Raw genomic sequence first — 27509 nt, forward strand, 5'->3', positions numbered from 1 at the left:
AGCCTCCTCAGGGTCCCCCAGTGGGGCTGGGCGTGTGGTTCAGTGGTAGAGCCCTTGCCTGTCATATGTGGAGTTCCATGTTCAGTGGCCAGATAAAACAGCGACTGCAGCCACAGGAATACTTGGTTCTGAGTTTTCGACTCAGCAAATCATGATGGATGCTTGTCCTGTGTTTCAGCCTCTGCTTCTTCCCTAGCACCTTCCCTTCAAATAAGTGGCCAGAATTATCCAAGGTGCAGTTCTGACCTTAGTGACTTCGGTGTGCATAAAGTATGCATGCATGTGTGCGCGCACACATACACACACACACACACACACACACACACACACACACACTGCCATCTGCTGGTCATACTCTGTCTGGGTTTCTGTATCCCTCCTGAGATGCTCTCTCTCTCTGCTTTGTGTAATTCCCAGGAAAACCATTTCGTATCCACTTGCTCACCTACCCCAGATGGTTCCACTCATCCCAAGGAGTTTTTACTAGCTCCATTATATTGGCTGCCTCTGGTTTGATATGCTACGACCCTGTCTGGACCATGAGTTCTGCACTTAGAGCATTCGGTGCAATGCCTGGGTTGCTGAGCTGGGTCTGAGGGCAGATGGACCCGGGGAGTAAGGCCCCCATGATGGGTACCATAGTCAGTTTAATAAAATCTAGCTAGGGTCACCCAGGAGACAAGACTCTGGGTACACCCATGAGGGGTTTCTAGACTGGGTTCATGAAAGTGGGGGACACCATCCTATGGGCTAGGGGCTCTTGACTGAATACAGTGGAGAAACTGAGCTGAGCACCTGTGGACTGGCTGCAGTGTGAAGAGGTAACACTCCTGCCGCCATGCCTTCATTGACATGCTGGACAGCACCACCGAGAACTGTGAGCCAGAATAAGCCCTTCTTCCCTTAAGTTGCATTTTTCAGATATTCTGAGATTAAAAATAAGAAATGTCATCAATACGGACCCTGGCTAGGCAGCACCGAGGTGTGTGAAGTCCCCTGGGACCAAATTCGAGTGTGCTGATGCCTGCCATCCCAGCACTTGGGAGGCTGAGGCAGGAGTGTGAGTTACTGGGTAGCAAAGAAAGACCTCGAGCTCCTGATCCTCCTGTCTCCACCTTCCACGTGCTGGGATTCTAACAGAGTGCTGCCACACCTCGTTGACACAGGGCTGGGGACTGAACTCAGGGCTTCACTCAGTCCCAGTCCCACCCTGCAGTCCCTGCCTCGGTAGAAAGCTCAGCTTATTTGTTCTCTCATAACCATGAGCTCACAGGAATCCCTCGTACGATGCTATCTGATGTCTGCACCCATCCTTTCCCCACCTCCTGCAGGTGGATGGCTTCTCATCCCATTTACCTTTAGAATTCAGGCTGCCTCTCCTCTCCATGGTTACCTAAAACACTCAGGTGGTTGAACAGGACTGGGTCCGTAGGCCACAGGGAGTGCCACTTGTGGTCTTGTTGGAGGAAGTGTGTCACTTTGGGGGGGCTTTGGGGTTTCAAATGCTCAGATCAGGGCCAGTGTTGTCTCCTCTCTTCCTGCTGATTGTGATGTAGAACTTTCAACCACTTCTCCTGCATGTCACCATGCTCCCTGCCATGATGATAAGGGATGAAACCTCTAAACTGTAAGCCAGCCCCAATTAAATGCTTTCCGTTGTAAGAGCTGCTGCGGCTGTGGTGTCTCTCATAGCAACAGAACACTGACTAAGACCCTCTTTTTCTTTTTTTTCTTTCTTTTTTTTTCTGAGGCAGACAGCGTCTCATCATGTAGTCCAGGCTGGCTTCAAAGGCCTCTGCCTTAGTCTCTGTGTGCGCACGCGCATGCGTGTTTACTGTGTGTGATGGCTCTCAGGCTGCAGATTTCCGGCTGTCACATAGGTCTGGTCGGCCGTATCCCAGCCCCTCCCATGCTTGATGCTGTCGCAGGAAGGGAAGCAAGGGTCTAAAGAGTGGAGTCAGTTGTCTTGCTTCCTCTGGGAACCAGAATTGCCCCAGGAAAAGCAAACCTCACGTATGGTAGGCCAGCACTCTACCAACTGAACCGCAGCACCAGCCTCCCTCTGCCTGCCACACTTTCATCTTAAGATGGGGTTGCCATACAGCTCTTGCTGCCTCGGAAACCAGGCAAGCAGCACCATGCTGACTGACTTATGGATGTCTGAGAGGTTTGTGTCACTCTGGGCCTTCCCTGGGGATGGATGTAAACAGGACAGACACAGTCCTGACCTTGCAGAGCCTGTGGTATCTAATCACCCGTTATGCTGGAACTGTGGAGAGATCCGCCTGCCTCTGACTCCTGAGTGCTGGGGTTAAAGGTGTGAGCTACCTACCATGCCTGGCTCAAATGATTTATTTTGAAAAAAAAAAAATTCCTCATGCTGTGCCCAGCCATTTGGGTTTTAGTTCATTACAGGCGCTGTCAAGTTGACAAAGAATGGCCATGACAGTAGCCTCATGACACCTTCATCACCCGATCAGCTGTGTGACAATTCCTGACAGACCCCAGCTAGCCACAGCCATTCACAGTCCTTTAGCAACACGTGTGATCCTTGCCTGGCTCCTTGCCAGGGCTGAGGACTGAGTGGGCACTCAAGCTAGGGAGTCTGGCTCCAGCCCGCCCTGCAGCCTGGCCACCTTAGGGCACTGCGCATGTCTGGCAGTCTGTAACCAGTACTGGAGCTGAGTGAATCGCACTGTGTTCTGCTGGGGCTTTTAAGGAAACAAACTGTCAGGAGATCCTTTATTAAAAATTTAACTGTGGTAGGAAAATGATTAAGTGGACGCTCATCCTAATGCTATTATGATAAATTGTTTTCATACGTCCTGAATGTAATGAAGCGGGGAAACGTTGAGCAAGCGTATGAGGGTTATGGTTGGTTTTGTTTTGTTTTTTTTTTTTTACACAATTTTTTGTTTTAAACTCTTAAAAAATACTGGATTGGAGATACTCAGGTAAGTGTTGGCCTTGCAAGCTTGCTGTCCTGAGTTTGATCTCCAGACCCCACCTAAGAATATGGATGCATTGGTACACTTCTTTAGCAGGCCGAATGAGGCGGAATGGCCAGTCAGTGTAGCCAAACAGGTGAACTTCAGGTAAAAAGGTGAGAGGGACAAGGAAGACACTTGATGCCAACCTCTGCCTCCATACATACACACACACATATGCTACAACACACATATAATACAACACAAACGCACACCACAATAGAACATACCACATAGAACACACACATACACACAAACCACAAACATACCACACATACACAACATATTACACACACATACAAAATACCACATCCTCCCACATACAACATACCACACCATACACATACATACACACCACACACACACACCATATACCCACACATACACATATAGCACACACACATACATGCACAATGCCACATACACACCACACATATACATACACGACACACACAGCACACACACATGTACACATACCACACCACACACACAGCAGACACACACATACACAACAGCGTGCACGCACACACATATACCCACATCACAAACCCACACCTATACATACACAAACACCCCCACAATACATACATGCATCAAAAAGACAAAACACCCCAGGTGTTTTGATGGCGGCTTCTGTGTTTATCCTTGTCCTTTGATAAGGTGCCTTCTTTTTCCTCAGGGACTTCTTTGGAGGCTATTACATGGCTGAGGCCATGTGTTGGTACATGATTGGCCACTAAGTCCCCCCAGGCCAGAACAGGCTCCTTCCCTCCTGCCATGGACTCTTGAGTGCGGGGGAACATGCTGAGAAAGCTGAGCCCTGATTCTCCTTCCCGATCACCTCGATGTCTCAGTGTGCTCTGGCTGACCTAAGGAAGGACCTGCAGGGGGTGTGTCCCTCCTCCCTTCCTCTCCAGGGTCATGAGGAAGCATGCTGGCACAGATGACTCCCAGCCTGTACTTCACCCATGGAGGTGGAGCCTAAATCCACCCAAGTGAGGAGGAGGTGACCCTGAGGCGCAGAGGCCTTCGGGTGCTCAGGACACAATTCTACATGTTCAGCGTGACAGCTGCAGGAGGGTGATGGGACAGAGGTGTGGGCCACCATGGCCTTGTGTTGCGCCATGCGGGTGATGAGCAGTGCCACGTTCTAGGCGAATGTTCTACCAACTGAGCCAAGCCCCCAAACTTCTCAGTAGCTCTGACAAAGGGACCTGTTATCCTCACTTTGAGGTCTGGCAGTTTCCATACTGTGCCCAAGGCTGTGAGTGGCCCCTGTATGTCCCTGGACACAGAGCACATGGGAACTGAGGGGCGGAGGAGCTGTGGGAGGAAGAGTACCTCAGGAGGAAGAAGGTGCCCATGTCTGGACCTCTCAGTCACAGTGTTTAGAGGGTCAGGGCATGCTGTCTCCTGGTTGTAGTCCCAGAATGCAAAAGGATTATGGAAAGTTGCAGTTCAGCCTTGGCTATAAAAGGACTGTCTCATCCCTTCCCTCCAGCAATACACACGGTGCAAGTTTGAGGACCCAAGTTCAGACTCCCAGAACCCACAAAAAGCTGAACAAAGAAGAGCTCAGACCACCACACACTCAGTGGTTAGCGACAGAGACCAGCCCCAGACAGAGTGGAAGGGAGCTCCAGCTCCAGTGTGTCCTCTGACCTCCACCTCCACTGTGCACTGCAGAGTCATATGCTTGAACACACACACACACACACACACACACACACACACACACACACACGATGCAACCCCTCTCGAAAATGTGTTTCCAAATTGCCAACGAATTGTTAATATCCTCATTGCATGTACAAAAATGGTAAATAAGCCCCTCTCTCTCTCCTCTCTCTCTCTCTCTCTCTCTCCACCCACCCTCACACACACACACACACACACCAACAAACAAAGCATACACACAAACCTCGGCCTGGGGAAGACACAGTTAATAGAGCATTTGCCCAGTTAGCAGGAGTCCAGAGTCGCACTCCCAGAACCCACATCAAAAGCCAGGTGTCACCAGTGGCAGCTGTCTGTCATGACAGGCTGGGGATCCCAGGAGCTCACCCTGACAGCTGAGCACCAAGCCAGCGAGAGACCTCCTCACAGGGCATGGTTGCTACCTGAGAAATGGTATCTGAAGCTGTCCTCTGTCCTCCACACATGCTTGAGCACACATAGGAACAGGATCTCTCTCTCTCTCTCTCTCTCTCTCTCTCTCTCTCTCTCTCACACACACACACACACACACACACTCATCAGGGTAGCTCAGTTGATTGGTGGAGTGTTCACAGAGCCAGAGCATGCACAAACCCCGAGTCCATCCTCAGCACCACATAAATCAGGTGTGGTACACTTTCCCGTCATCCAGTCTTTGGGAGGTGGAGGCAGGAGGATCAGGAGTTCAAGGCTATCTTCTGCAATCCAGCCTGAGATAAGTGACATCTCACCTCAAGTAAGAAAAAGAAGATGGAGGAGAAGAAAACTCCTAACCCAGCAAATAGCTCAATGAAGGGACAGGTGTGTGGCCCTTCCCCAGGCTCCTCAGGCAGCTATGGGAAGGGGTACCCACCCAGCCGCAGATGTAGCCTCTGCCTCCCTTATCTACACCTAGTTCCCCTGCCCAGCCTCTTGAGTGACGCTGGGCTCGGCATCTGCTCCTTCCACGTACTTTCTGGTTGCAGAAAGTATTGAAGGCTTTCCATGAACAAATATTTAGAAAACACCATTGGAGAAGTTAAATTCTCACAAAGAGCAACCTCGAGAGAGAGGCATGGGTAGTGTTTTTGTGTGTTCCTTGTGAAATGTTTCTCTAAAAGATTTATGTATAGCTGGGCGGTGATGGCACACGCCTTTAATCCCAGCACTTGGGAGGCAGACACAGGCATATTGTGAGTTCGAGTCCAGCCTGGTCTACAAGGGAGTTCCAGGACAGCCAGTGCTATACAGAGAAACCCTGTCTTGAAAAAAACAAAAGATTTATTTATTTTTAGGTGTATGGTGTTTTGCCTGCATGTATGTATGTATACCACATGTCCAGTGCCCACAAAGGCAAGGAGATGACATCAAATCCCCCTGGAACTGGAGTTTCATGTGGTTGTGAACTACTCTGTGGGTGCTGGGTCTTGAACCTGGGTACTCTGTAAGAACAATCCTTTAAAAATTTTTAACTAAAAGTCAAGCGGTGGTGGTGCACAACTTTAATCCCAGCACTCAGGAGGCAGAGGCAGGCGGATCTCTGTGAGTTCGAGGCCAGTCTGGTCTACAAGAGCTAGTTCCAGGACAGGCTCCAAATCTACAGAGAAACCCTGTCTCATAAAAACAAAAAACAAAAACAAACAAACAAAAAATTTTAATTAAAACTTTTTTTATGGGTGCTGGAGAGATGACTCAGCAGTTAAAAGCCCAGGCTGTTCTTCTGGACCTGAGTTTAATTCCTGGCACCTACATAGCAGCTCACAACTATCTATAATTTCAGTTCTAGGGGGTCCAACACCCTCACACAGATGTGAATGTAGGCAAAACACCAATGGACATAAAATAAATGAAATAAACTATAAAAATTTGTATGCATGTGTGTATTTTGCTTGCATATATGTATTTGTACCATGTGTATGCCTGATGCCCTCAGAGGTCAGAAAAGGACATCAAAGTTGAGAGGTTGTCAGACACTATGTGGGTGCTAGGAACTGAACCCGGGTCCACTGCAAGAGCAACAAGTGCTCCTGACAGCTGGACCATGTCTCCAGTCCCATGCCCTGTGAAGTTTTAAAATGTTAACTCTAGCCTCCAGGGGGTGGTGGCGCACTCCTTTAATCCCAGCACTCGGGAGGCAGAGGCAGGCGGATCTCTGTGAGTTTGTGGCCAGCTTGGTCTACAAGAGCTAGTTCCAGGACAGGACCCAAAAGCTATGGAGAAACCCTGTCTCGAAAAAAAAAATGTTAACCCTAGGGGATCATTTGGAATTCCTCCTTGTATTTTTCGAAAACTCAGTAGTATTGCTTGAGATGGAGTCTCGCTATGTAGCCCACATTAGCCTGGCAATCCTCCTGCCTCAGCCTTCTGAATGCTGGGCTGTCAGCTGTGTAGCCCCATACCTTGCTAAACATTTGGTGTCATATATGGGGCATTTGGAAGTGTCTCACAAACGTCTTTAAGACCTCATTAAAAACACCTATGCAGAATCTACAGAGAGTGTGTGAAATCCCCCCAGTTGAAGCCACACAATAGCCAAGGTGGGATCATGGGGTAACTCCCTCCCCGGGTTTTTGCTAGGCCATGTTCAAAGGGGAAGTCTTTGAACCTTCTCTGCCCTCCCGTGGTGGCTGGGGGAGGGACAGCTGCACAGGGCCTAAGACCAGCAATTCCCTCTCCATGGCGCTCTCTCTGCAGAGCCTGGGGACAGTGCATGCATACACGGGGACTATGCTCAAAGCCCAGCACTCACAGGAAGAACTGGGTGTGTGGCTCATGCTTGTGATCCCAGGATAGAGAGATGGAGACAGGCGCATCCCTGGGGCTAGCTGGGTAGCTAACCTAGCTAATTTGATGAGTTCCAGGCCCATGAGAGATCCTGTGTCAAAAATGAGGTGGACAGCTCCCAGTGGATAACAGCCAGGGTGGAATTCTGAACATACACACACCAACATGCACACACACACACACACACACACAAAATGAGAAAAGAAGAAAAAGACCTACAACTTCCACAAAAGTCCCCTTCCCCAAGTGTGATTTTTGTAGCACAGGAGTGGGTACGTGGGCCACCAAGGGCAGTTCTGAAGCATTAGGGTGATGAAGGAGACACACATGGCTGAGGGGACATGGGGACAAAGAACCAGTTCCACAGTAGTTGTGTTTGCATAAATTAAACACATACACACATACACAGAGGCACATGAAGACACACAGATGCATGCATGCATACACAGAGACACATGTGCATGCATACACACAGACACATGCATGCATACACAGAGACACACATGCATACACAGAGACACGCATGCAGACACACAGACACATGCATGCATACACACAGACACATGCATGCATACACAGACACATGTGCATGCAGACACAAGACGCATGCAGACACAGACGCATGCATACACAGACACATGTGCATGCAGACACACAGACGCATGCAGACACACAGACACACGTACATGCATACATATAGACATATGCATGCATACATAGAGACACACATGCATGCATACACAAAGACACACGTGCATGCATACACAGAGACACACATGTATGCAGACGCACAGACACATGTATCAGTAGAAAGGCAGAGACTACCATGATTATATGAGGGTGGTTGTGGGGCAGGAGGGAGATGGGGATGGGGGAAGGGAGGAAGAATGCTGCAGCCCAGCCCAGAGGAGCAGCCCAGCCAGATGGAGCAGCCCAGACCGGTGGAGCAGCCCATCCAGGTGGAGCAGCCCAGCCCATCCAGGTGGAGCAGCCCATCCAGGTGGAGCAGCCCATCCAGGTGGAGCAGCCCAGCCCGGTGGAGCAGCCCATCCAAGTGGAGCAGCCCAGCCCGGTGGAGCAGCCCAGCCTGGTGGAGCAGCTTCCAGAGAAGAGGAGGGGATGGAGGGGTGGCTGTCCAACCTCTGCTTCCCACACTCCAACTGTTCCAGGGCCTGGTGATCTGTCACTGGGCCAGAGTAACTCTGGGACTGAGAGTTCTGTTAGGTGGTGAAGTCCAGCCCAACTGGACAACTGGATACCAGTGAGAAACTGCTGATTTAAGAAAAATAAAATGCTCTGGATTCCACCCTCAGCACCGCAAACCAACCAACGTAAATCAAATCAAATCAAGTGAGAAGAGCCACTCACTGTCTCTGCCCTGTGGCAGAGGCTTTCCCCGCCACCTACATACAACCACGGAGTTCAGATTTTAGAGAATGCTGTCAGTACCCTTGGAGTCCCTCCAGTGCCCAGTGGGGTTTGTTTTCACAGGAGGATGCTGTGGGGGGACAGGGGCCCTATTTAGTGGAGGGCAGTGCTCTGGGTCGGGGCCCCATCTGCCTCATATCTGCTGAGTGCCTGCTGCTCTGCTCTAGGTGCTGGAGATGCGGCAGGGAATGGCGGAGTGTGCCTGGGAGTGGTGACGGCAGGTGACAAGCCGGTCACCAGGCAACTGTGTGTGCGGTCCTTGCGGATGGTGAGTGTGTGTGTGTGTGTGTGTGTGTGTGTGCATGCCTGTGTGCACAGGGCCAGGTATGTGATCAGATAGCACCTCTGGGCAGTGCTTCTCTGATCCTGCACTGTGACCCAGCAGGCACATACAGAGTCTGGGGCAGCGGGCAGATGTGGCATGGACATCTCCACTTACAACTGAGAGATGCATAGTCTTTTTTCTTTAGCACTTGCTGTCACCATGCTGGTATCCAGGAGCAAGGCAAGCAAGCCTCAGATGGAGCCATACTGCCCACCTCCCTAGCCCCTCCACTGGTGTTTATCGTGAGTGTACAGAATCCCAGCACTTGGGAACACAGCCCTTTACTAGTCTCTTCTTGATGACAGGAATGCTATGCTTTCAGACCACACTAGATACCAGGCCTGTTGGTCCATGCATTTAGTTTCAGCACCTTGGAGATGGAGTTCAAGGCCAGCTTGTGATACATAATGAGATTTTCAAAAACCGTAAACCAAGCCAAATCTAGTGGCACAGGCCTGACATCTTAGGTTCTCAAATAAGCAAGAGGAGGATGAAAGTCTTGCGGTGTGCCTAGGTTAGAGAGTAGGTTCAAGGCCAGCCTGGGCAAACTGAGTGAAAACCTGTCTCACAATCAAAAGTGAAAAGAGGGCTGGGGTGTGGCCCAGTGGTAGAGCACCTGCCTAGAATGTTGGAGACCCTGGTCCCTTACCAATACTGCAAAACAAAAGCCCAGCAATGACAGGTCTGAGAAAAACCCAACCTCGAGGCATTGTAAAACACTGTGGCTCTCACTTCTGAAAAGAAAGCTGGTGGAGGCCACGGTGGGGGGAAAGAGCTTGATGCACAGGCGGAAGGACCGTTATTGGAGATGCACAGGCGGGAGGACCATTGTTGGAGATGCACAGGCGGGAGGACCATTGTTGGAGCTCCAGCGTCAGCAGAGAAGACAGGCATCGGGTGCACATCTGCACCCCAGCGCTTGGAGGAGGGCTGGAGGATCCCTGAGCTGAGTGATCTGTGCCCTCCAGTTCAGAGAGAGCCCGCTTCAGAAAAACAATGGCACACACACACACACACACACACACACACACACACACACACACGGAAGCAGATGACCCCCTGTTAGACAGGCAGGACCCTGAGTATGCGCTGGGGATGTCGGCTTGGGAACTCCAGACAGGAAGGAGAGCTCTCTGAGCCTGTGGGACTGCGAGTAGCTTTTGTCTCTGTATGTTTATCTAAGTGTATTTTCTCATTAGGAAAACTAGAAAATTAATTTGTATTCATTCTGTAATAAATAATTAAAAGACACATTTACATAAGCCCAGAAAGGTATGAAAACAAATGTAAACAGGAGTTATTTATATCTGGGTGGTGGGATGTGATGATTTTTTTAAAAATATGGATAATTAAAATCGTTACTTTTTTCTTTTGTTGTATGCTGGTTCGTTGGTTGGATTTGACACACAGTCTCTCCGTGGGCCAGGCTGGCCTGGAACTCACTATGTGGTTCAGGCTGGCTTTCACCCGGCACCATAGGTGCACAGCGCCATGCCCAGCCGGCTTTACATTTCAGCCCTGGAAGGCTGGCCCCTGAGAGCGGCTAGGCCCATGGGCCTTTCTGCTTTGGATCTCAGCTTTTAAGGCAGACCAGTAGACAGTGGAATGCAGAACCCCTAACTGGTGACAGAGGAGAGTGTTCTGATTTCTATTGCGATGTTTCATCCTTTGATGATGTCCATTCTGTGGCAGGAGGTCTGCCCTAGTGAGGGGCATAGACAGCCCAGCAGTCAGAGGGATGCAGACACAGATGTCAATCATTTCTGCCAGTTTGCTTCCTTGATGTCTAACTGCATCCCTCTAACTGCTCGTGAGGTGGACTTGGAGAAGAGAGTGACAGCCCCAAGAGCAGTGGTGGCGCTGGCTCTCAAGTTTCTTTGGTTCACCCATCCTTGCTTCCCAGCCACTCAGAAAGGGCCTGGCCCCAGCAGCCCTCCCCCGGGGTTTCCATTCTTCCCAGAGTCTGGCTCTCCAGGAGACCCCTCTGCTGAAGATGGACTGTCTGGGACCTTCTGTGAGGGGCCTCCTCTCTTCTAGCGCACAGGAGGCTGGAGCAAGAGTGTCACTGCAAGTTGGGGACACTCTGGCCTACAGAGCGGGCTCAAGGTCAGCCTGAGCTATGGAAAGTTTCAAACCAGTTGGAGATACAGAGTGAGACCCCGACCTTATCTCAGCAAGCAAGCAAGCAAGCAAGCAAACAAACCAATAATAAGAGAAAAACAAAATCCAAGAAACAACCAGCAACAAAGTCCTCACTCGGGTGAGCCTGGTGTCTAATAACAGCTGCAGACATTTGGAAACAGTGGCCAGGGCACTGCTGAGCATCCTGCAGCACTCAGGACAGCTCCACCTCAACCCGAGGTGGGAGGCAGCTCCCAACAGCCGGCTTGGTTACCAGCACAGCACCAGCCCCACCGCAAGGGGCAGGCTGTGCACCAAACAAAGACAGCTAAAGTCACTTGCAGCCCCTACTAACTACTATGTCAGTGCCAGTCTCGGCCCCTTGGTCCCCATCATTCAATCAGCTAGCTCCCCAGGCCCCACTTTCTAGATAAGGCACTGAGGCTTGCTGGGAGTGCCCGTCTCAGGCCAAAAAGTGCGAGGGTCACCAGGACCTCTCCCGGCCACCTCAAGGCACCCTGTCCTGTGGAGTGAGGGCGTGGCAGGCACCCCAGGAAGATGCACACAGCCTGCGTGGAAGTACATCGCAAAGGTGGGCCGGGCGACGACGCGAGGAGCTGGTGCGCAGGCGCCAGGAACTCCAGGTTGAGAGGGAGCTAGAGAGAGGCAGAGGCTTATGCCTTTTGTACTCTGACCCACGGTCCAACCAGCGATGGAGGCGGACTCACCTGGATGCTGTTCTCTTGCAGGTTCAGGTAGCGGGTGTTGACAGGGATGCTGGCAGGCACCTCGGCCAGCTCCCTCCGTGTGCAGATCACCCTGCTGGCCTGGTTGCTGCAGGAGCAGGCTGCTGGGCAGGAGGTGGCTGGTGGGGACCCTCCTCCAGCAGCTGCGGTCACGGCCACACCGCCCCCACCGGCTCCCAGGGGTGGGGAAAAGAGCCACAGGAGCAGGAGAGCCCCGTGGGGCCAGGACATCCTACCAGGCGGCAGCAGGGGACACAGGGAACCACGGGTGTGGGCTTGCGCCATTCTCAATGTTCATACTCCGAGGGCACGCTGGGGGGCTGTGGGAGGAGAGAAGATGTTGGCCATTAAGTGTCAGGGACTCAGGTTGCTCGAAACTCTGCCAGAAGCCCCCACCCCTGCCCAGAACCAAAGATACAGGGACCTGGTCTGTCTGTGCTGGGCCCATCTTCTCCTGGGCCATTCTGCAGACAGAATAACTGAGGCCGGCAGAGAACATTTGCACCCAAGGTCACTTGGTCAGTAAATGGCAAAGTCAGCTAGACTGAAACTTAGATGGTGCCAAGCCTGGGGGTGCAGGGCTGCTTTCTCAGGGGCTCAGGAGGCAAGGCAGGAACACTGAAAGTTCCAGACTAGCCTGAGCTAGAGAGTACATCTAAGGCCAGCCTGGGCACCACTGTAAGACCTTGTTCAAACCAAAAAGACGACATGTAGCTGAATGGAAGAGCACATTCCCAATGTCCAAGCCCTTGGCCCCATCCCCAAAGCTTATTTTTTTTTAAATTGTCTTTGCATTGATTTAAATTAGACAGGTAAGTATCTAGGGATGGAGGGACAGACAGACAGAGGCAAAAGCTCTGCCAGGGTGAAGCACAAAGCTGACGGACTCCCATCACACCCAGGCACACCCCTGGGAGGCAGCCTCCCACCTCTCTGCCCCTCTCCTAATGTCTCCTCCCAGGTATGACAGCACCAGTCCCAGGGCCCAGCGCTAGATTCCCTCCTTCCCACCCTGGACCATCCGTCACTCCTTTCGGGCCCTGTCCTATCCTAGACTTAGAGAGAGGTCAGGAGGTGTCTGGGTTCTAGGAGGAGGTGGACCCTGTGGCAGCACAGTTGGAGACCACGGGCAGTCTTAAGATTGCAGGTGCTCCGAGGGAACAGCCTATGGCGGGATCTGTGCCAGCAACTGTCGCAGGATGGAGGCCGAGGGAGCTGACCAAGTGGGAAGGGGCAGTAGGGACCTCCATGTGTGTCAGTTGTCACTGCCCCCATCCAGCCAGTCCCCTGCTTTCCCTAGCCTCAGGGGGGAAGGAGGCAGGCTAACCAAATGGCGCGCAGGAAGGATGGCACCTGCAGCCAGCACAGCAGGCGCCCTTTCAATGCATCAGCCACTCCTGCCTGTGGAAGGCGGAAGCTGCTAGGTTGTGTGCCAGGCCATCTCAAGGCCCACTGGGTGGCAGAGGGGGGTTTGCCTCTGCCTTCCAATGTCCCCCTCCACACAGTGTCCCTGAGTGCTCACACACATAGTCCCATGAGACTGGAAGGGGGTCCCCATAAACACGATATCCACCCACTCACACAAACAGCAGGGACAGACACACCCTCGCACATGGCCTCTCCAATCCATGGACACAGGGCTGCCCCCCCCAGCTGCAGGTGTGCATGAGCACGCGCAAGCGCACGTACACACACACACACACACACACACACACACACACACACATTCCTGCAGCTTCCAAGATTTTAACCCAGATAGAAATGTGTGTGCCGCTGTGTGTTTGAGCAAGTGTGTGAGGGCAGGAAATGGAGACAGAGATGGAGACAGAGAGACAACGAGAGATAGAGAGAGACAGACAAAAAGACAGGCAAAAACCGGGACAGAGATAGGCAGAGAGAGACCGTGACAGAGAGCTGAAACAGAATTAGACAAAAAGAGAGACTGATGGAGAGATGGACAGAGAGACTAAGCTGAGATAGCCCGGTACAGACACAGGGCCCCCCTGCCTCAGGGCCGGTTACCAGGCCCTGCCTGCACTGGCCTGTCTCAGCAGGGGCTGTGGGGTCTTTGTTCCCACACGTGTGGTCAGTGAGCTTTCTCCTCAGTCCACCCCGGGTCTACTGTCCCCACTTCCTGAGACTGCTATGACCAGCCCCTACCCTCTAAGCCTAGGAGCTGCTGCGGTGCTCACTGAGCCCACCATCCCCCAGGCCAGCACCCGGGTCTCCTCCCCCACCGAGACTTCTGCAGCAGCTCCCTCCTTCTCCTCCCGCCTCTCCTGCCACCACCTCCTTGCCCTTGTCTCCCTGCTCCTAGAGCAAACACACTGAGGGACACTCACCCTGGTGGCTTGGCTTCCGAAGGCCTTCTCTCTGTGCCCCAGGCCCCCCCTCCGCATGTCTGCAGTTACCCCGAGGCCACCCCAGCTTCCTATTGCTTCCCGTTGAGCTTGTGCTGGGGGGGGCGCAGGGGCTTTTTGGGTCTCCCTGCACCCCCCCCTCGTCTGTCGCCCTTCCCACCCTCTAGGGGAGCCTGGCCTTCTTCTCTTGACCACCACACTAGCAAGCCCTTGCCTCCTCCGGTCCTGTACCCCCCACCTAGTCCACTCCCCACACCAGCTTCCTTTCTCTCCACTCGCAGACCCAGCCTCGGCCCCTCTCCCCAGCTCCCCAACTCTGTCTTGCCTCCCTGAGGACCACCAGACCCCTCGTCTATCTATCCTCCTCCTCCACTGCCCCGTCACCCTGTCATTGCGGGGAGCCTGGCTCGGTCAGGTTCCTACAGTCTGTCTGTCCTGTCCCTCTCCCAGCTCTGCTTCTCTCCCTTTCTCTGCGATTACGATTTCTAGTCACACGGCAGTGCAGAGCCCAGCTCGCTCTCTCCCCGCCCCCTCCCTCCTTCTTTCTCTCCTTCCAGCGGGGAGGGCGCTCCCTCACTCTTTCCCTCCACCCTCACTCAACTCCCCCCCTCCCGGCTAGCTCAGCCAGGGGGTGGCCTCCCCCTCCCCCACTAATCAAAGGCTCCGTTATCTAATTAACCCGTTGGTTCTGGGCAGTCAGGGAAGGTCGGGGGAAGCGGGGGGAGGAAGGTTGGCGGCTGTGCTGCCAGGGGAGAGGGCTTTGGACTGTGCCAAGCTAGAGCCTCGTGGCACACATACACAGCAGCCTCAGCTGCAGAACCAGGCTGGGCCACATGGACTCCTGCATCCTCAGGGTCCATCCTGGGTCTAGGCACCCATACGTCTGCTCTAGGACCCCCACTTCCTCATACAGTCTCTGATTTGACCCCGTTTCAATATATTACCCAATCTATGCCAGTCAACTTAGGCCCATATTACCATCACCCTGTCTTTCACTTGGGGCCAGCACTCATTCTTGCCACAAAGAAAGCTACCCCTGGTGCTCCTCATCTACCCCACCTCATCTACAGCCTGACAGCCACCTCCGGGTGCCCTCTGCAGAACAGGCTGGGAAGCTACTGCTTATCCACTTCATGCATCTCTTCATCTATCCATTCTTCCTTCCACTCTCCACACTACATTCATCTGCCCAACCACGTACCACCCACCCACCCACTCCCTCATCTGTGGATCCATCCATCCAATCCACACACCCACACTCTACTCATCTGTCCTTCCATCCACCTGTCTGTTCCTCTCTTTGTCCATCCATCATCCATCTGTAAATTCACTTATCTCTATATCCATTCATCCATCCCTTTAGCTATCTCTCCATTCTTATCCATTTATTTGTTCATCCATGCATTTATATCTCTCTAACCATCCTTATATGCACGTATTCATCTATTTCCCATCATCTGTCCATCCGTCCGTCCATCCATCCACCCATCCATCCACCCATCTATCTCTTTGTCTCTCTGCCTGTCTATCACCCCTGCATTTCCCCACCCTCTATCCTAAACCTGTTTCTGAAGCCCGCACTATGTGCCAGGCACCGAATCAGATGCCAACAAATGTTTATGCATGGGTACAAGGCTCAGCAAGTGGAAGTAGTGCCACTTAGAGCTCTGGGAAGGGGCAGGGGCTCTGGGTTGGATCCCCGAATCTGCCTTTTCTTCCATCTGGCCTCAGTTTCTGAGTTCTGCTGTCCTCCACTGTGAGGATGCTAATACAGGTGTGGCTGGAGGTGGGAAGAGTACCGATCATAGGCGCTCCTGTCTCCACACTAGAGAGCTCACGCGCAGCTAGCTCCTGAGCTGACCACCACCTCGATCTTCCTGGACTTCTGTTGTCCTCTACACTGTGTCTGGCTCCACAGGTGGCCAGAGGGACCCTGTCAACATAGCAGCCAGATCCCACCCCGTGCTGCTTAGGGCTCTCATACAGACAAAGGTGAAGCACCCACTCCTCGCTAGGAGGGCTGAGCACCAGCCTGGGGGTCGGGGCGGCTCTGTGGTTGCTCTTCCCCGTGCCTGCACCCTCTGTGATGTCGCATTCTCAGCAGACGATGCCCAGTACCTTTTCTTCCTCCCTCTGTAAGCTGCCACCTGACCTCTCCGACCACACCTACTGGAAAACACATTCACCGAGAGTGGTGGCCACATCTGCTTTGGTCTCTGGTTTTGAGACCTGTGATGGAGCCTGGTACGCTCAGCAAGTGCCAGGTGAGAGAAGGGATGGACACGTTGCTGTGGACATTCGGCTGTGCACACTTTCTGGGTTATATCTCTGCTTCTTGTCACAGATAACACCTGCCAACCAGTCCAGGTACACTGTAAGATTGCTCCCACCTGAGGTCTCCACCTGTCCGCAGGAGGTCACTGCCTTTGGCTGAACACCTGTGTCCCATGTCTTTTCCTTCCCTCCTTGCCACAGTGCCACCTGGTTTGCTAGATCCCACTACATTTCTGTGCGATTATTATTCTCCAAACAACTTGTAACAGGGGAGTCTCGTCCTTGCTCGGAACCAGAGCCTGCCCGTGGAGCTCCTTGCTGACCACACTAGAGCAGCTGGAACACAGGCCAGCTGCTTTTTCTGAGTGTGTACCTGAGCTAGTTCCAGGCACAGGCTCACCACACACAGCAGCACCCCCAGGATACATTACCAGCACAGACACCACACCTTTCTGCAGTGCTTCTTGAGGAAAAAGCTGTTCTCTGGGTAGCAGCCCTCTCAGAACTGCTGGCATCCCCATTCATAAACAGAGAAACTGAGGCCCGGATGGATCTAGACACTGGCTCAACGTTGACTGTAGAGTTAAAAAAGAAGCTAGGCATAGAGACACAGGCTTGTTATCCTAGCTCTGCAGAGGCCAAGTAGGAGAATGGCAAGTTCAAGGCCAGCCTGGGCAACTTAATGAGATTCTGCTTTAAAGGGAAAAAAAGAGGGCTGGGGGTGTAGCTCAGCAGCAAAGCACCTGTCTAGAATACACCAGTGATGGGCTGGGGGTGTGGCTCAGTGGTAGAGCTCCTGCCTAGTCTGCAAAAAGTCCAAGGTTCCATTTCAAGTACTGCCAATGCGCGTGCCCGTGCACACACAGGGACACACACACGCGCGCGCGCGCACACACACACACACACACACACACACACACATATATCTGGGATGAAAGTTCCATGGGTAACGTGCTTGTTGAGTTCCATCTCCAGAAGCCATGTAAAGAAGTTAGACTTGGTGATGTGTTTGTCACCCCAGGACTGAGTGGGTGTAGCCAGGATCCTTGGGCTTGCAGTCAGCCAGTCTAGCCAAATAGCTGAGCTCCGGGCCAATGGAAGACCTTGCTTTAAAACAAGGTGCATGGGGTTGATGAGGTGGCTTAGTGGGTAAAGCTACCTGCGGCCTGCAGCCTGCCTGGGGATCTGAGCTTGATGGAGGGGGAGACTCCCGCAAGCTGTCCTCTGACCGCATGTGCACACGCACACAATGACAAACAAATGCTAAAAAAAAAAAAAAAAAAAAAAAAAGGAAAACCAAAAACCAAACCAAAACTATAAAAAACTAAATCCACAGTGCGGATCTGAGGAACACCAAAGCTGCTGACCTCTGGCTTTCACAGGCGCTCTCTCTCTCTCTCTCTCTGGCGCTCTCTCTCTCTCTCTCTGGCGCTCTCTCTCTCTCTCTCTCTCTCACACACACACACACACACACACACACACACACACACACACACACAGCATCCAGGTTGTCCCAGAGTCCACCTACTTGGCTGGGCTGGCTTACTGAGAAGCCCATGATCCTCGGGGAGTCATGGGACTCCAGAGACCACAGTGGCAGGTCCCCCAGAGGTCACTGGGGTGTAAGCCAGCCAAGGAGTCCACCAGTAGCCAGCTACAGCCCTCTCCATCCTTTTTAGTTCCGGGGTGCCCAGCACAGCCTGTGGGGGTCAGCCATGGTCCCACTTACAGATCTCAGAGGGTCTGAGACACTGGCTACAGCCAGACGGGACTGTGACTAGGGACCATGCCCTGGCCAGGCCTTGAATGGGCAGATCCTGAGGAACAGAGAAGTCAGACAGCTGAGCAGGATGGAGTGGGGCCGAGGACAGAGACTAGAGATTCCTAGAGTCAGGTGCTCAAACAAGGTGCTAAGCCCTCGACACCGCTGCCGCCCAGCCCAGCTCAGGGACATGTCTTGGGCACAGTGCCTGAGAGGATTCAGGCAGATGGCAGATCGGAACTGGGGGGCCCAGGAGAGTCGGGGTGAGGAGAAAAGGGAGGCACACTCTGGTGCCCGAGTTAGGTGAAGACGAGAGGAAACTGCTGCACGGTAGCGAGAGGGGTGGAGCCAGAGCTAAAGGACAGGTGGGCGGAGAGGTGGCAGAGCTGGGACAGCGGAACAAGTCTTCCTAGACAGCAGTAATAAGCAAGGCTGGGGCGGGGCAGAGGCATGGGCTCAGGGCAGGAGGAAATAAACGCAGACCTGTCCCTCTCAGCCACTGCATGTCCCTGTCCCCAGGGCTCTCCACACAGCCCTGAGCATTGGTGCTGGGAGCCCAGGGCCACTCAGGTGTCCCCAGCACAGCTAGTGTCCCCATCACACAGTGATGGCTGGTCTGCAGCAGGAGCTGTCTTCCCCTCAGATAGTCATGGCAGTGGGCCTGGCTTTGCCCTGCCTTCTCCCAGCCTTGGGCTATGATCTGCTCCAACTCTGCTGTCTATTCTGGTGACATGTCGCCAAGCCTCTATACGTAGCAATTTCCTGGTCTTGCATCTGTCTGACTCCTATGAGAAGGTGACAGGGAGCAGATCTCTGACCTCTCCTCTCATGCTGGCATCTGGGTTCACACCACTGAGCACACAGGGCAGAGGTACACCACACTGACTCACACAAAAGTATGAGCCAGTGGTGTCAAGAGTGTGCAGGAGTCTCCTCCAGTCAGGTAGGGCTGTCCCAGCAGAAGCCTGGAGACCCAGGGCACAAGCCAGGAGGCAGTGATGGAAGGAGGGCATGTCAGGTGAAGGACCCAGGCATGCAGAGGGACACAGTGTGTGCGTGTTGTTCACACACTACTCTCTGGTCTGTGGAGCCCAGCTCGGTGCAGAGGTAATGAAGGAGGTGGGGGTGCTGGCTTCCTTCATCCCAAGCAGGTTACTGGGAACCGTTACAGGAAGGGACAGGTAACTGAGCCCTGGGGGACATCTCTTCTGCCTAGAAGTCAGAGCTGAGGCAAGGGGAAGAGGGGGCTGTGTCTAGAGCTGAGGCAGTAGAGGCGAGGAATGGGAGAACCATCAGGGAGATGCACAGGGCATGCAGCTGCACAAGGGTAGAGACATAACCCTAGGCCCAGCCGTTGCTGCACCGCGCAGTTGGGACACACAGCCCAGCAGAGGCAAGAGACTCGGAAAAGGAAGATGAAGCCTGAGTTTGTTGGTTCAAACCTGACCTTAGCTCTCAGGAGGTGGAGGCAGGAGGATTTCTCTGAGTTCCAGGCCAATCTTGGTTGTACAGCAAGATCCTGTCTCAACCCTTTGTAAATAAGAAACAACAAACAAACAGACTGGGGGTGTGGCTCGGTTGGAGGACGCTTACCTAGCGGTCAGGAGCCAGTCTGTTCCGTCTGAATAAACCACACAGGGAGGGTGGCACCTGCCTCTCACCCTAGCTTGGGAAGGGGAGGCTCGAGGGTCAGGAGTTCAAGGTCATTCTCAGCTCTACAGGGTGTGTAAAGCCAGTGTGGATTGCTTGAGACCCTGCCTCAAAATAATAGCAAAAAGAAAATAATGTGGCAGGCTCTTGCCCTGGGCTGCCATCAATCTGGCCTTGCTGTCTCTCCCTTATTGCCTCTCCTGGGCGTGAACGAGCAGTTCCCTGTGACAGAGAGCTAGAGGTTAGGGATGGGGACTCAGCAGCAAGGCAGGGACCTACCACCTACGGAGCAGAGCAACGTATAAAAATTTTATAAAAATCCTATCACAGCCCTGTCCCACAGAGTTCTGGGGTAACAGAAATGTCCCAGCTCCATGATGGAACCCAGGGGCCACCAACCACAGCTGGCCACTGTGACTGCAGGCTGAGCTTCAGTTTGAAATTCTCCTGCCTCAGCCTTCTGTGTGCCATGATGATGGGCGTATGCTACCACACCCGGCCTGAGTTTGTCATCCAACTGAGGAGGATTTAAATGTCAGTGGCCACATGTGGTAGCAGGAAAGATGGCTTGATGTGTCCGACCATGGTGGGACATGGTCTCCTGTAGGGAGAGCCACAACAGCCCAGTTTGCTGTCATTCTGAAGCCTGGTGGTGTGGCCAGTATGTATGTGGACACCCACACACAAGCGGATCAAGACTTCCAGACCCTTCTTCCTTTGATAGAGAGGAAATGATTACACCTGAAGCTTGGCAGGAAAGGCCACTGAAAGCATGGCTATTGCTGAGGCCTGAGCAGGTGGCCTGGACAGTCTCTAGAGAAGGCTACTGGGCCTGTTTCTGGGTTATGCGCTCGTATTTTCTGTGGAGTGCTGTGCCTAGCAGCTTGCTGGGCTGCTCCATATCCTGTCATCAACGTTTGTCAGACAGGGGCAAGAGGACTGCCGGGTTTGAGTCAAACTTGTCTCAAAGAGAAGGACAGACCAGTGACAGTCAGGAAAGTCCTAAAGTCATGAGAGCCACAGCAGACTTTTCCACACACACATGAGTATCCCAACTGCCTGGGGCTCCTCCATGCAGGCTCCAAGGATGAGGGTTCTGTGTTTCCTAAAATGGCAGCCAGAGGCCATCAGTATCCCACACCCCTTACTATCCACGCCTGTGAGAGGAAGAATGAAGCCCCCACCCCCTGTCCAGGACAATGGGAGGCTGTGGCTCAGTGTAGGCTGTGTTTGAACTTAACCTGCCACCATGTATCCTTGGAAAGGGGTGGACCAAGGCCTTACCTGTTCACAGGGGACATCCTATTTCTTCAGTGGCCTCCTGATAAGACCTGTTTGTAAGTAAACACCTTCCTCCATCTCTTAGACTGTGTCCTGGGAGGGAGAGGGGGTGTGTAGGAGCCGGATGGAGCCCAGACTTAGTGATCCCTCCCTGACAGTCTACAAAGATGACACTGTTTGGTGGACATTCAAGACGACAGGTGCAGTGCAGACCCTCGATGATGGCTTCATTCAAACGCACCATTCATATCTATCTTTATTTAGGTCTTACTACGTGACCCAGGCTGACCTTAAGCTCATGACAATCTCCCTGCCTTAGACTCTTGGAAAAGTGAAGACTCTCGCTGGGGAGAAAGACAGCTTTCCCTCATTCCACGACTCGGGCCTTGGCCCGTAGGTAATTCCATTATTTCCAAATGAGCAGAACTCCATTTGTTGGAGAGTGGATCCCCTGGAACACAGTCTGGGTCTCCTTCTTACAAGAGACCCCCAACACACAGACTGTCAAAGCTCAAACCTCTGCCACCACAATCAGCCCGAGCATCCAGCCCTCTCGGGGTTTATGGGCATGAGCAAGCAAGAGAGACAGAAAGCCCCAAGTTATGGGACCTTCCTGCTGTTGTTTTAAGCATTGAGGATTGGGGCTGGTGAGGTGGCCTAGCAGGCTTAGCCATACCTGAGGAACTGAGCTCCATCCTGGAGCCCATGGAGTGAAAGGAAAGAAAAGACACACACCAGCTGTCTTCTGACCTCTGCATGCACAATCCCAATAGCTAAATATATGTAATTGTTAAAAATAATAAAGTATTAAGGGGGCTGGAGACATGGGCTCGGTGGTTAAGAGTAATTGCTGCTTTTGAAATGGACCCAGGTTCAGTTCCCAGCACCCCCATGGCAGCTCCCACCCATCTGTAAATCAGTTCCTGAGATCTAATGCCCTTTTTTGACTCCTTAGGCACCAGATAGGAGTGTGGACATACATGCAGACAAAACATACACACGTGACTCTTAAAAAAATACTAAGCACTAAGAATTGACCTCAGGGCTTCTTGCCTATAGGCAAGCATTTTACCACTAAGCCACACCCCCAGCTTCACTCACTGGTAGATTCTAGACAGGTATTCCACTGTTGAGTCATGCCCCCACTGGGAGATTCTAGGTAGATGCTCTTACCACTGAGTCACACCCCAGCCCCTCACTGGGGGATTCTAGGCAGGGGCTCTACCATGAGGCCATGCCCTCAGAACGTTTTACCACTGAGCTATGCCCCAGTCCTCTTTTTAATTTTTTCTGGATTAATTTTTACTATTTTGTTTTGCCCACATGTATGTCTGTGTACTACACTCATGCTTGGTGCCCAAGGAGGTGGTAAGCCTCAACGTGAGTGCTGGGAATCAAATCTAGGTCCTTTGCAAACACAAGACATGCTCTTAACCACTGAACCAGCTCTCCAGCTCAAAGATGGGGATATATTTGTTTTGTTTTTGTTTTAGTTTTGGAGACTGAATTTCTCTTATGCAGCCAGGCTGTCCTCAAACTCAGAGATCTGCCTGCCTCTGTTTCCCAAGTGCTGGGATTAAAGGGTGCACCGTCCATTCAGCCCCTCCCCTTTTTTGTTATCTTGAGACAGGGTCTTGTTAAGTGGTCTAGACTAGCTTTGAATTTGTCATCCTCCCCCCTCAGCCTCCCAAGTGGCTGAGATGACCGGTCAGTGCCACCAGGCCAGGGTAAGATTCTTTTTTTTTTTTTTTTTTTTTTGGTTTTTCGAGACAGGGTTTCTCTGTGGCTTTTGGAGCCTGTCCTGGAACTAGCTCTGTAGACCAGGCTGGTCTCGAACTCACAGAGATCCGCCTACCTCTGCCTCCCGAGTGCTGGGATTAAATAGGGTAAGATTCTTAATGTCTTTTTAGAACTCCAAATGTCCACGACTTTCCCAACTCTGGGCCTCCGATCTGCTGTGTAAAGCAATGGTTGCAGCTGACATGGCAGTCTGCAGGTAGGGGAGGCCACTGGGAGAAGGCACCTCATATGTATGGGCTCCAGTTTCTCCTGTCAGATTTGACGTGATGGCAGTGTCTCCCTTCTTGGGTTACTACAAGAAGTGGAGGGAATCCCCATGAATCTTGGCACAGGGCTAGCTCTGGAGGCGCCCCCGAATGCTGCTATGACTACACCAGGCTCATGTCCTAGTCAGGCAAGAGCAGGCCAGCTTCCTTCTGCTCCTCCCCCAGCGCCCCCATGGAGCTTCCCACTTTCCCCGCAGAGTCTAGACAAGAACTCCCTCTGGGACTAAGCTCACAAAGCTAGGACCTTGCCGCTGCTCCAGCTCCTCACAGCTCTGGGATGGGCTCCTGCCTGTTCTATACCACAGCCCTCCTTGCCCATCTCTAGGTCTTTGCAGCCCTTTCATCCCCACCTACCATGACAACAGCCTAGTGTGTGTTTCCAGGCAACAAGGGGCATCCTGCCACTGTAGTTAACTCTTTTGCCATCCTCTGTCTGGCAAAACCACCATAGCCTCAGGACCAGGAAATGAAGGCAAAAAGGTTCTTCTCAGCAGGGAGGGAGAATCCTGAAGCTTCAACCTAAGCATATGTTCCCTATAAGGCTCCAGAGAGAACATGGGTGAACTAATACAGGCTGGCCATGGCCACCCCAGCAAAGGGCCCAGCATCTGCCTCCTGACCTGGTGGTGAGACCAAGTGACAATCTTCCTGTGTCCCCAGAGCTCCTGTTCTCCAATCCCACTCAAAGATACAGTTATCCTTTGCCCCAGGGAAGCCTCACTTGCCACTGGCGTGAGCTGACATAGGGAACGGGACCGCTGGGTGTGCGGCTGGTGCCCTATTGACAGTCAGTGGAGGAAGGGAGATCATAAACAACATGGTAGCTTCTTGCAGGCTCCAGGAAGATCCCAACCTTGGGAACCTGCACGTGGGCTCTTGTCCAGTTAAGGGACTCGTCCTGTCCTTGGCACAGGAGGTGACAGCTTCTTTCCCTGCCCCAGCACTTCCCTCTCTTGCTCTTTAAGCACCTGTTGTTTGGGGATAGAGTCTCACTACACAGTCCTGCCTAGCTTGTCATAGGTGCACCACCCTCCTGGCCAGGCCCAGGGACAAGTCAGGGACTTGGGAGACCCCGGGAAAGGAAGCAGAAATGGGGGCTGGACCTCCCAGAACTGGCACCAGAAAAGGCTGGCAGGTATCCAGGAAGGTGCCAGCCCCTGGAAAGCGCAGACAGATGGAGGCAAGGTGATGCCTAAAACCTAGCTGAGAAGACGGGGTGGTCACTGAGAAGATGGGGAGGCCACTGATGCTGAGGGAGGAGGCCCTGGCTGGAAAGCAGAGTCCAAGCCTGAGCCAGGGCATCCATGCAAGAGGCCACACAGAGCAGCTTCCACATGGACTCTGATGTTGCGCCTGCGCTCTGCCTGCCAGCTGTTAGGGCCCTTGGAGCCTGAGGTCTCACTTCCACTGTCCTCTAGGGTGACAGATCTTGGCAGAGCTCCCTCCTGGCTTCTGGGGTTTTGAGGGGCACCTGCTGCCGGCTCCCTGGCCCTGGTGTCCCTCTAGCAGTGACACCCTCCCTTCAATTGCACCCCACTGCCACAGTGGTGGACAGTGGGGTTACTCATCTCTACAGTTGCTGTGGGTGGGGCCAGCTTCAGGGCCTCCTTCTCTGTCTCTGAGAGGAGCATGTGCACAGGAGGGCCTCTGCCTTTGTCCTTCCCTCCAGGGCTCTGTGAGAACAGGTTTCCAAATGTAGGGACGTCTTTCCTGGTGTGTGTGTGGTGACTGCACACTTTCCTCTGGGCTGATTTGGACTTCTCTCTGCTTCTGGGTGGCAGAATGCTCTCTAGTTCTAGCAGAGGGGTTCATGGGTCTCAGTCTCCCTGAGTCCGTGGTTCTGGGTCTCTGTGCTGGCTCAGTGGGAATCTGTATCCCTTTCCATCTCCCAAATGAATTTTCCCATAAGGGAAATTAACCCTTTGTGGTGTGTGTGTGTGTGTGTGTGTGTGTGTGCGAGCGCATGTGTGCATGTGTGTGTGTGTGTGTGTATGTGTGTGTGTGTGAGAAAGAGAGAGAGAGAGAGAGAGAGAGAGATTCCGTGCAATAAACTCTTGTATGTGTGTCTGTATGGAAGTCATTCCTCACTCTGACTCTCTGTCTCTATACTCCCTTTGGAATGTCTCCCAACAGTCTCTTTTTGGTTTCCCTCTTCTGTGTGTATTTGAATAATCAGGTGGCTGAGGACCAGAAGGAATCAGAGAAGGCCCAGAGAGAGGAGGCGGCAGGTGGGAAGGGGAAGAGGAAGCCGAGAAATGCAGCCGTGAGCACGGAATAGATGCTCCAAGGAGAGCAAGGAGGGAGACCCAGCAGGCCAAGGTCTTGGCGGGGAGGAGCCGTGGGGAGGGGTGCGGACCGCTGCCTGGATCGGCTACTACCAGCTGCCACTGTAGCCCAGAGTTCCTGTCTGGCGCTGCGCGGCTGGACTTGGGATGTGAGGCGCATAGCAATGGGTGGTGGTGTGGAGGGAGGCGCGGCAGCAGCTCCCAGCTGGGGAGGGGGCGAGGGGCACCCAAGCTCCTCTACTGCCCAGCTGGGGTGCTCCCTGGGAGGATTCCCCAGCCTAGGGAAAGTCACCCGAAGCTGCAGGGCCAGGAAGGTCCAGAGGTGGGAGTTCCTAGAGAGGAAAGGGTGCTCAAGAACGTTGAGGGACTCAGAATCTAGCGGGGAGGCTGGTTGGTCCCCTGGACCAAGAGGTGAGTCCGGGGAAACTGAGCACAGAGACCAGGGAGGGATCCTGGACCGAGCCTGAGCCTTTGGCCTAGGATTGACAGCTTGAAGGAAGGAGAGGGTTCTGGAGAGAGAGAATATGAGGTCTAGCGGTGGGTGGGATCTGAGTACCCTGCCTGTGAGGAGACCGGAAGACAGACTTTTGGGGGAAGAAGGGTCACAGAATGGGGCTTCCAAAAGATCTGGTTTGAGGAGCCAGCCAGCAAGGTTAGGGGCTTATGGCAAGGAGAAGAATGGGGCCTAGAAGAGCACAGGCCCAGCTGGGTCTCCAGGAAGGAGGGTGGAGGGACGCCGGGGATAGAGGGTCGGAGATGGGCCGGATAAGGGGAAGTTAGAAGGCCTCGGAAGAACAGGTGTGATGGAAGCCAGCAGTGACTGGGGAGGTCCCCTCGAGAGAGAGAATAGCGCCGAGCAAGCAAGGGTCCCAGGGAGACGTGTGCGAGGACCGCAGATTTGAGGACCGGTGCCGGTCAAGGAAAAGGGGTTCCTGAGCGGAGGGAGGGGCAGACGTGTAGTCAGAGAGAGGAGGATCGTTGATGGGGAGTGGGATCTGAGGCTGCCTCTCTCTCCAATCACCCCCTCTTGGCTTTCCCATGTTCACTTCCCAAACTCCCCGGTTCTCCCCGGTTGCCACGGCAACCGCTCCTGCCAGGCACGGTCACCAAGGAAACCCCGTGCCCGCCTCTCCCCCTCCCCATCGCCCGCACGCCCCCCGGCGGCGGGGAGGAGGGCGTGGGGGAGCAGACTCCCGCCCCGGGCCGCAGCCGGGCAGCCAGCTGCGGTCGCCCAGCCTGGGGCGCCGGTCCAGGTCCGGCCCGCATCCCGGGTCTGCGTCTCCATCCCATCCGGCCCCATCCTGGATCCGCGTCCCTATCCATCCCGGCCCCCTGTCTTGCCTCGACCCCGTGCGCTGCGCGCTGCGCTCCGACTCACCGCGGGCTCCGGGCTCCCGGCGAGGGGCGGCATGCCCCGCGGGGTCCGCTCGGGGCGCGGGGCCTGGGCCGGGGGCGTCCTCGGGGTCGCGGCTCCGCCCCCGCCCGGCCCGCAGCCCGCCCGCGCTCCGCGCTCGCCGCCTGCCAGCCTGGCCGCCGCCCGCCTCCGCCGCGGCCCCGCCGCTCCCCCCACCCACCCCCCCAGGCCCCGGCCCGGCCCGGCCCCCGCTCGGACGGTGCGGCAGCCGCCGAGAGCAGCAGAGAGTCCCGTGGACGCGAGCGGAATACTGATGCTGGTGGGGAGCGGGAGGAGGAGGGAGGAGAAGGGAGGGCGCCGAGGGGAGAGTGGCCGGGGAAGCTGGGGAGGG

At 53.8% G+C, this 27509-nt stretch overlaps 1 protein-coding gene across 2 annotated transcripts in view; it reads right to left on the minus strand.

The window, feature by feature from the left end:
- Positions 1-27293, minus strand: part of Lrrc4b (leucine rich repeat containing 4B) — a 32251-nt gene extending 4958 nt beyond the window's left edge. The window contains exons 1-2 of one of the 2 annotated variants that reach the window (XM_041657417.1): positions 27143-27293; positions 12069-12406 (exon numbers count right to left, since the gene is read on the minus strand). In XM_041657417.1, coding sequence (XP_041513351.1) covers positions 12069-12371 — 303 coding nt within the window. In that variant the 5' untranslated portion in view covers positions 12372-12406; positions 27143-27293. Of the gene's footprint in view, positions 1-12068; positions 12407-14428; positions 14925-27142 lie in introns of those variants that run through there. The other variant, XM_041657408.1, reaches the window with a different exon arrangement.
- Between the last annotated feature and the right edge of the window lie 216 nt (positions 27294-27509).

This window comes from Microtus oregoni, unplaced genomic scaffold (genome assembly GCF_018167655.1).
Source record: "Microtus oregoni isolate MIOR12 unplaced genomic scaffold, Mior012 000000F_ref0000247, whole genome shotgun sequence".
Classification (NCBI taxonomy): Eukaryota; Metazoa; Chordata; class Mammalia; order Rodentia; family Cricetidae; genus Microtus; species Microtus oregoni.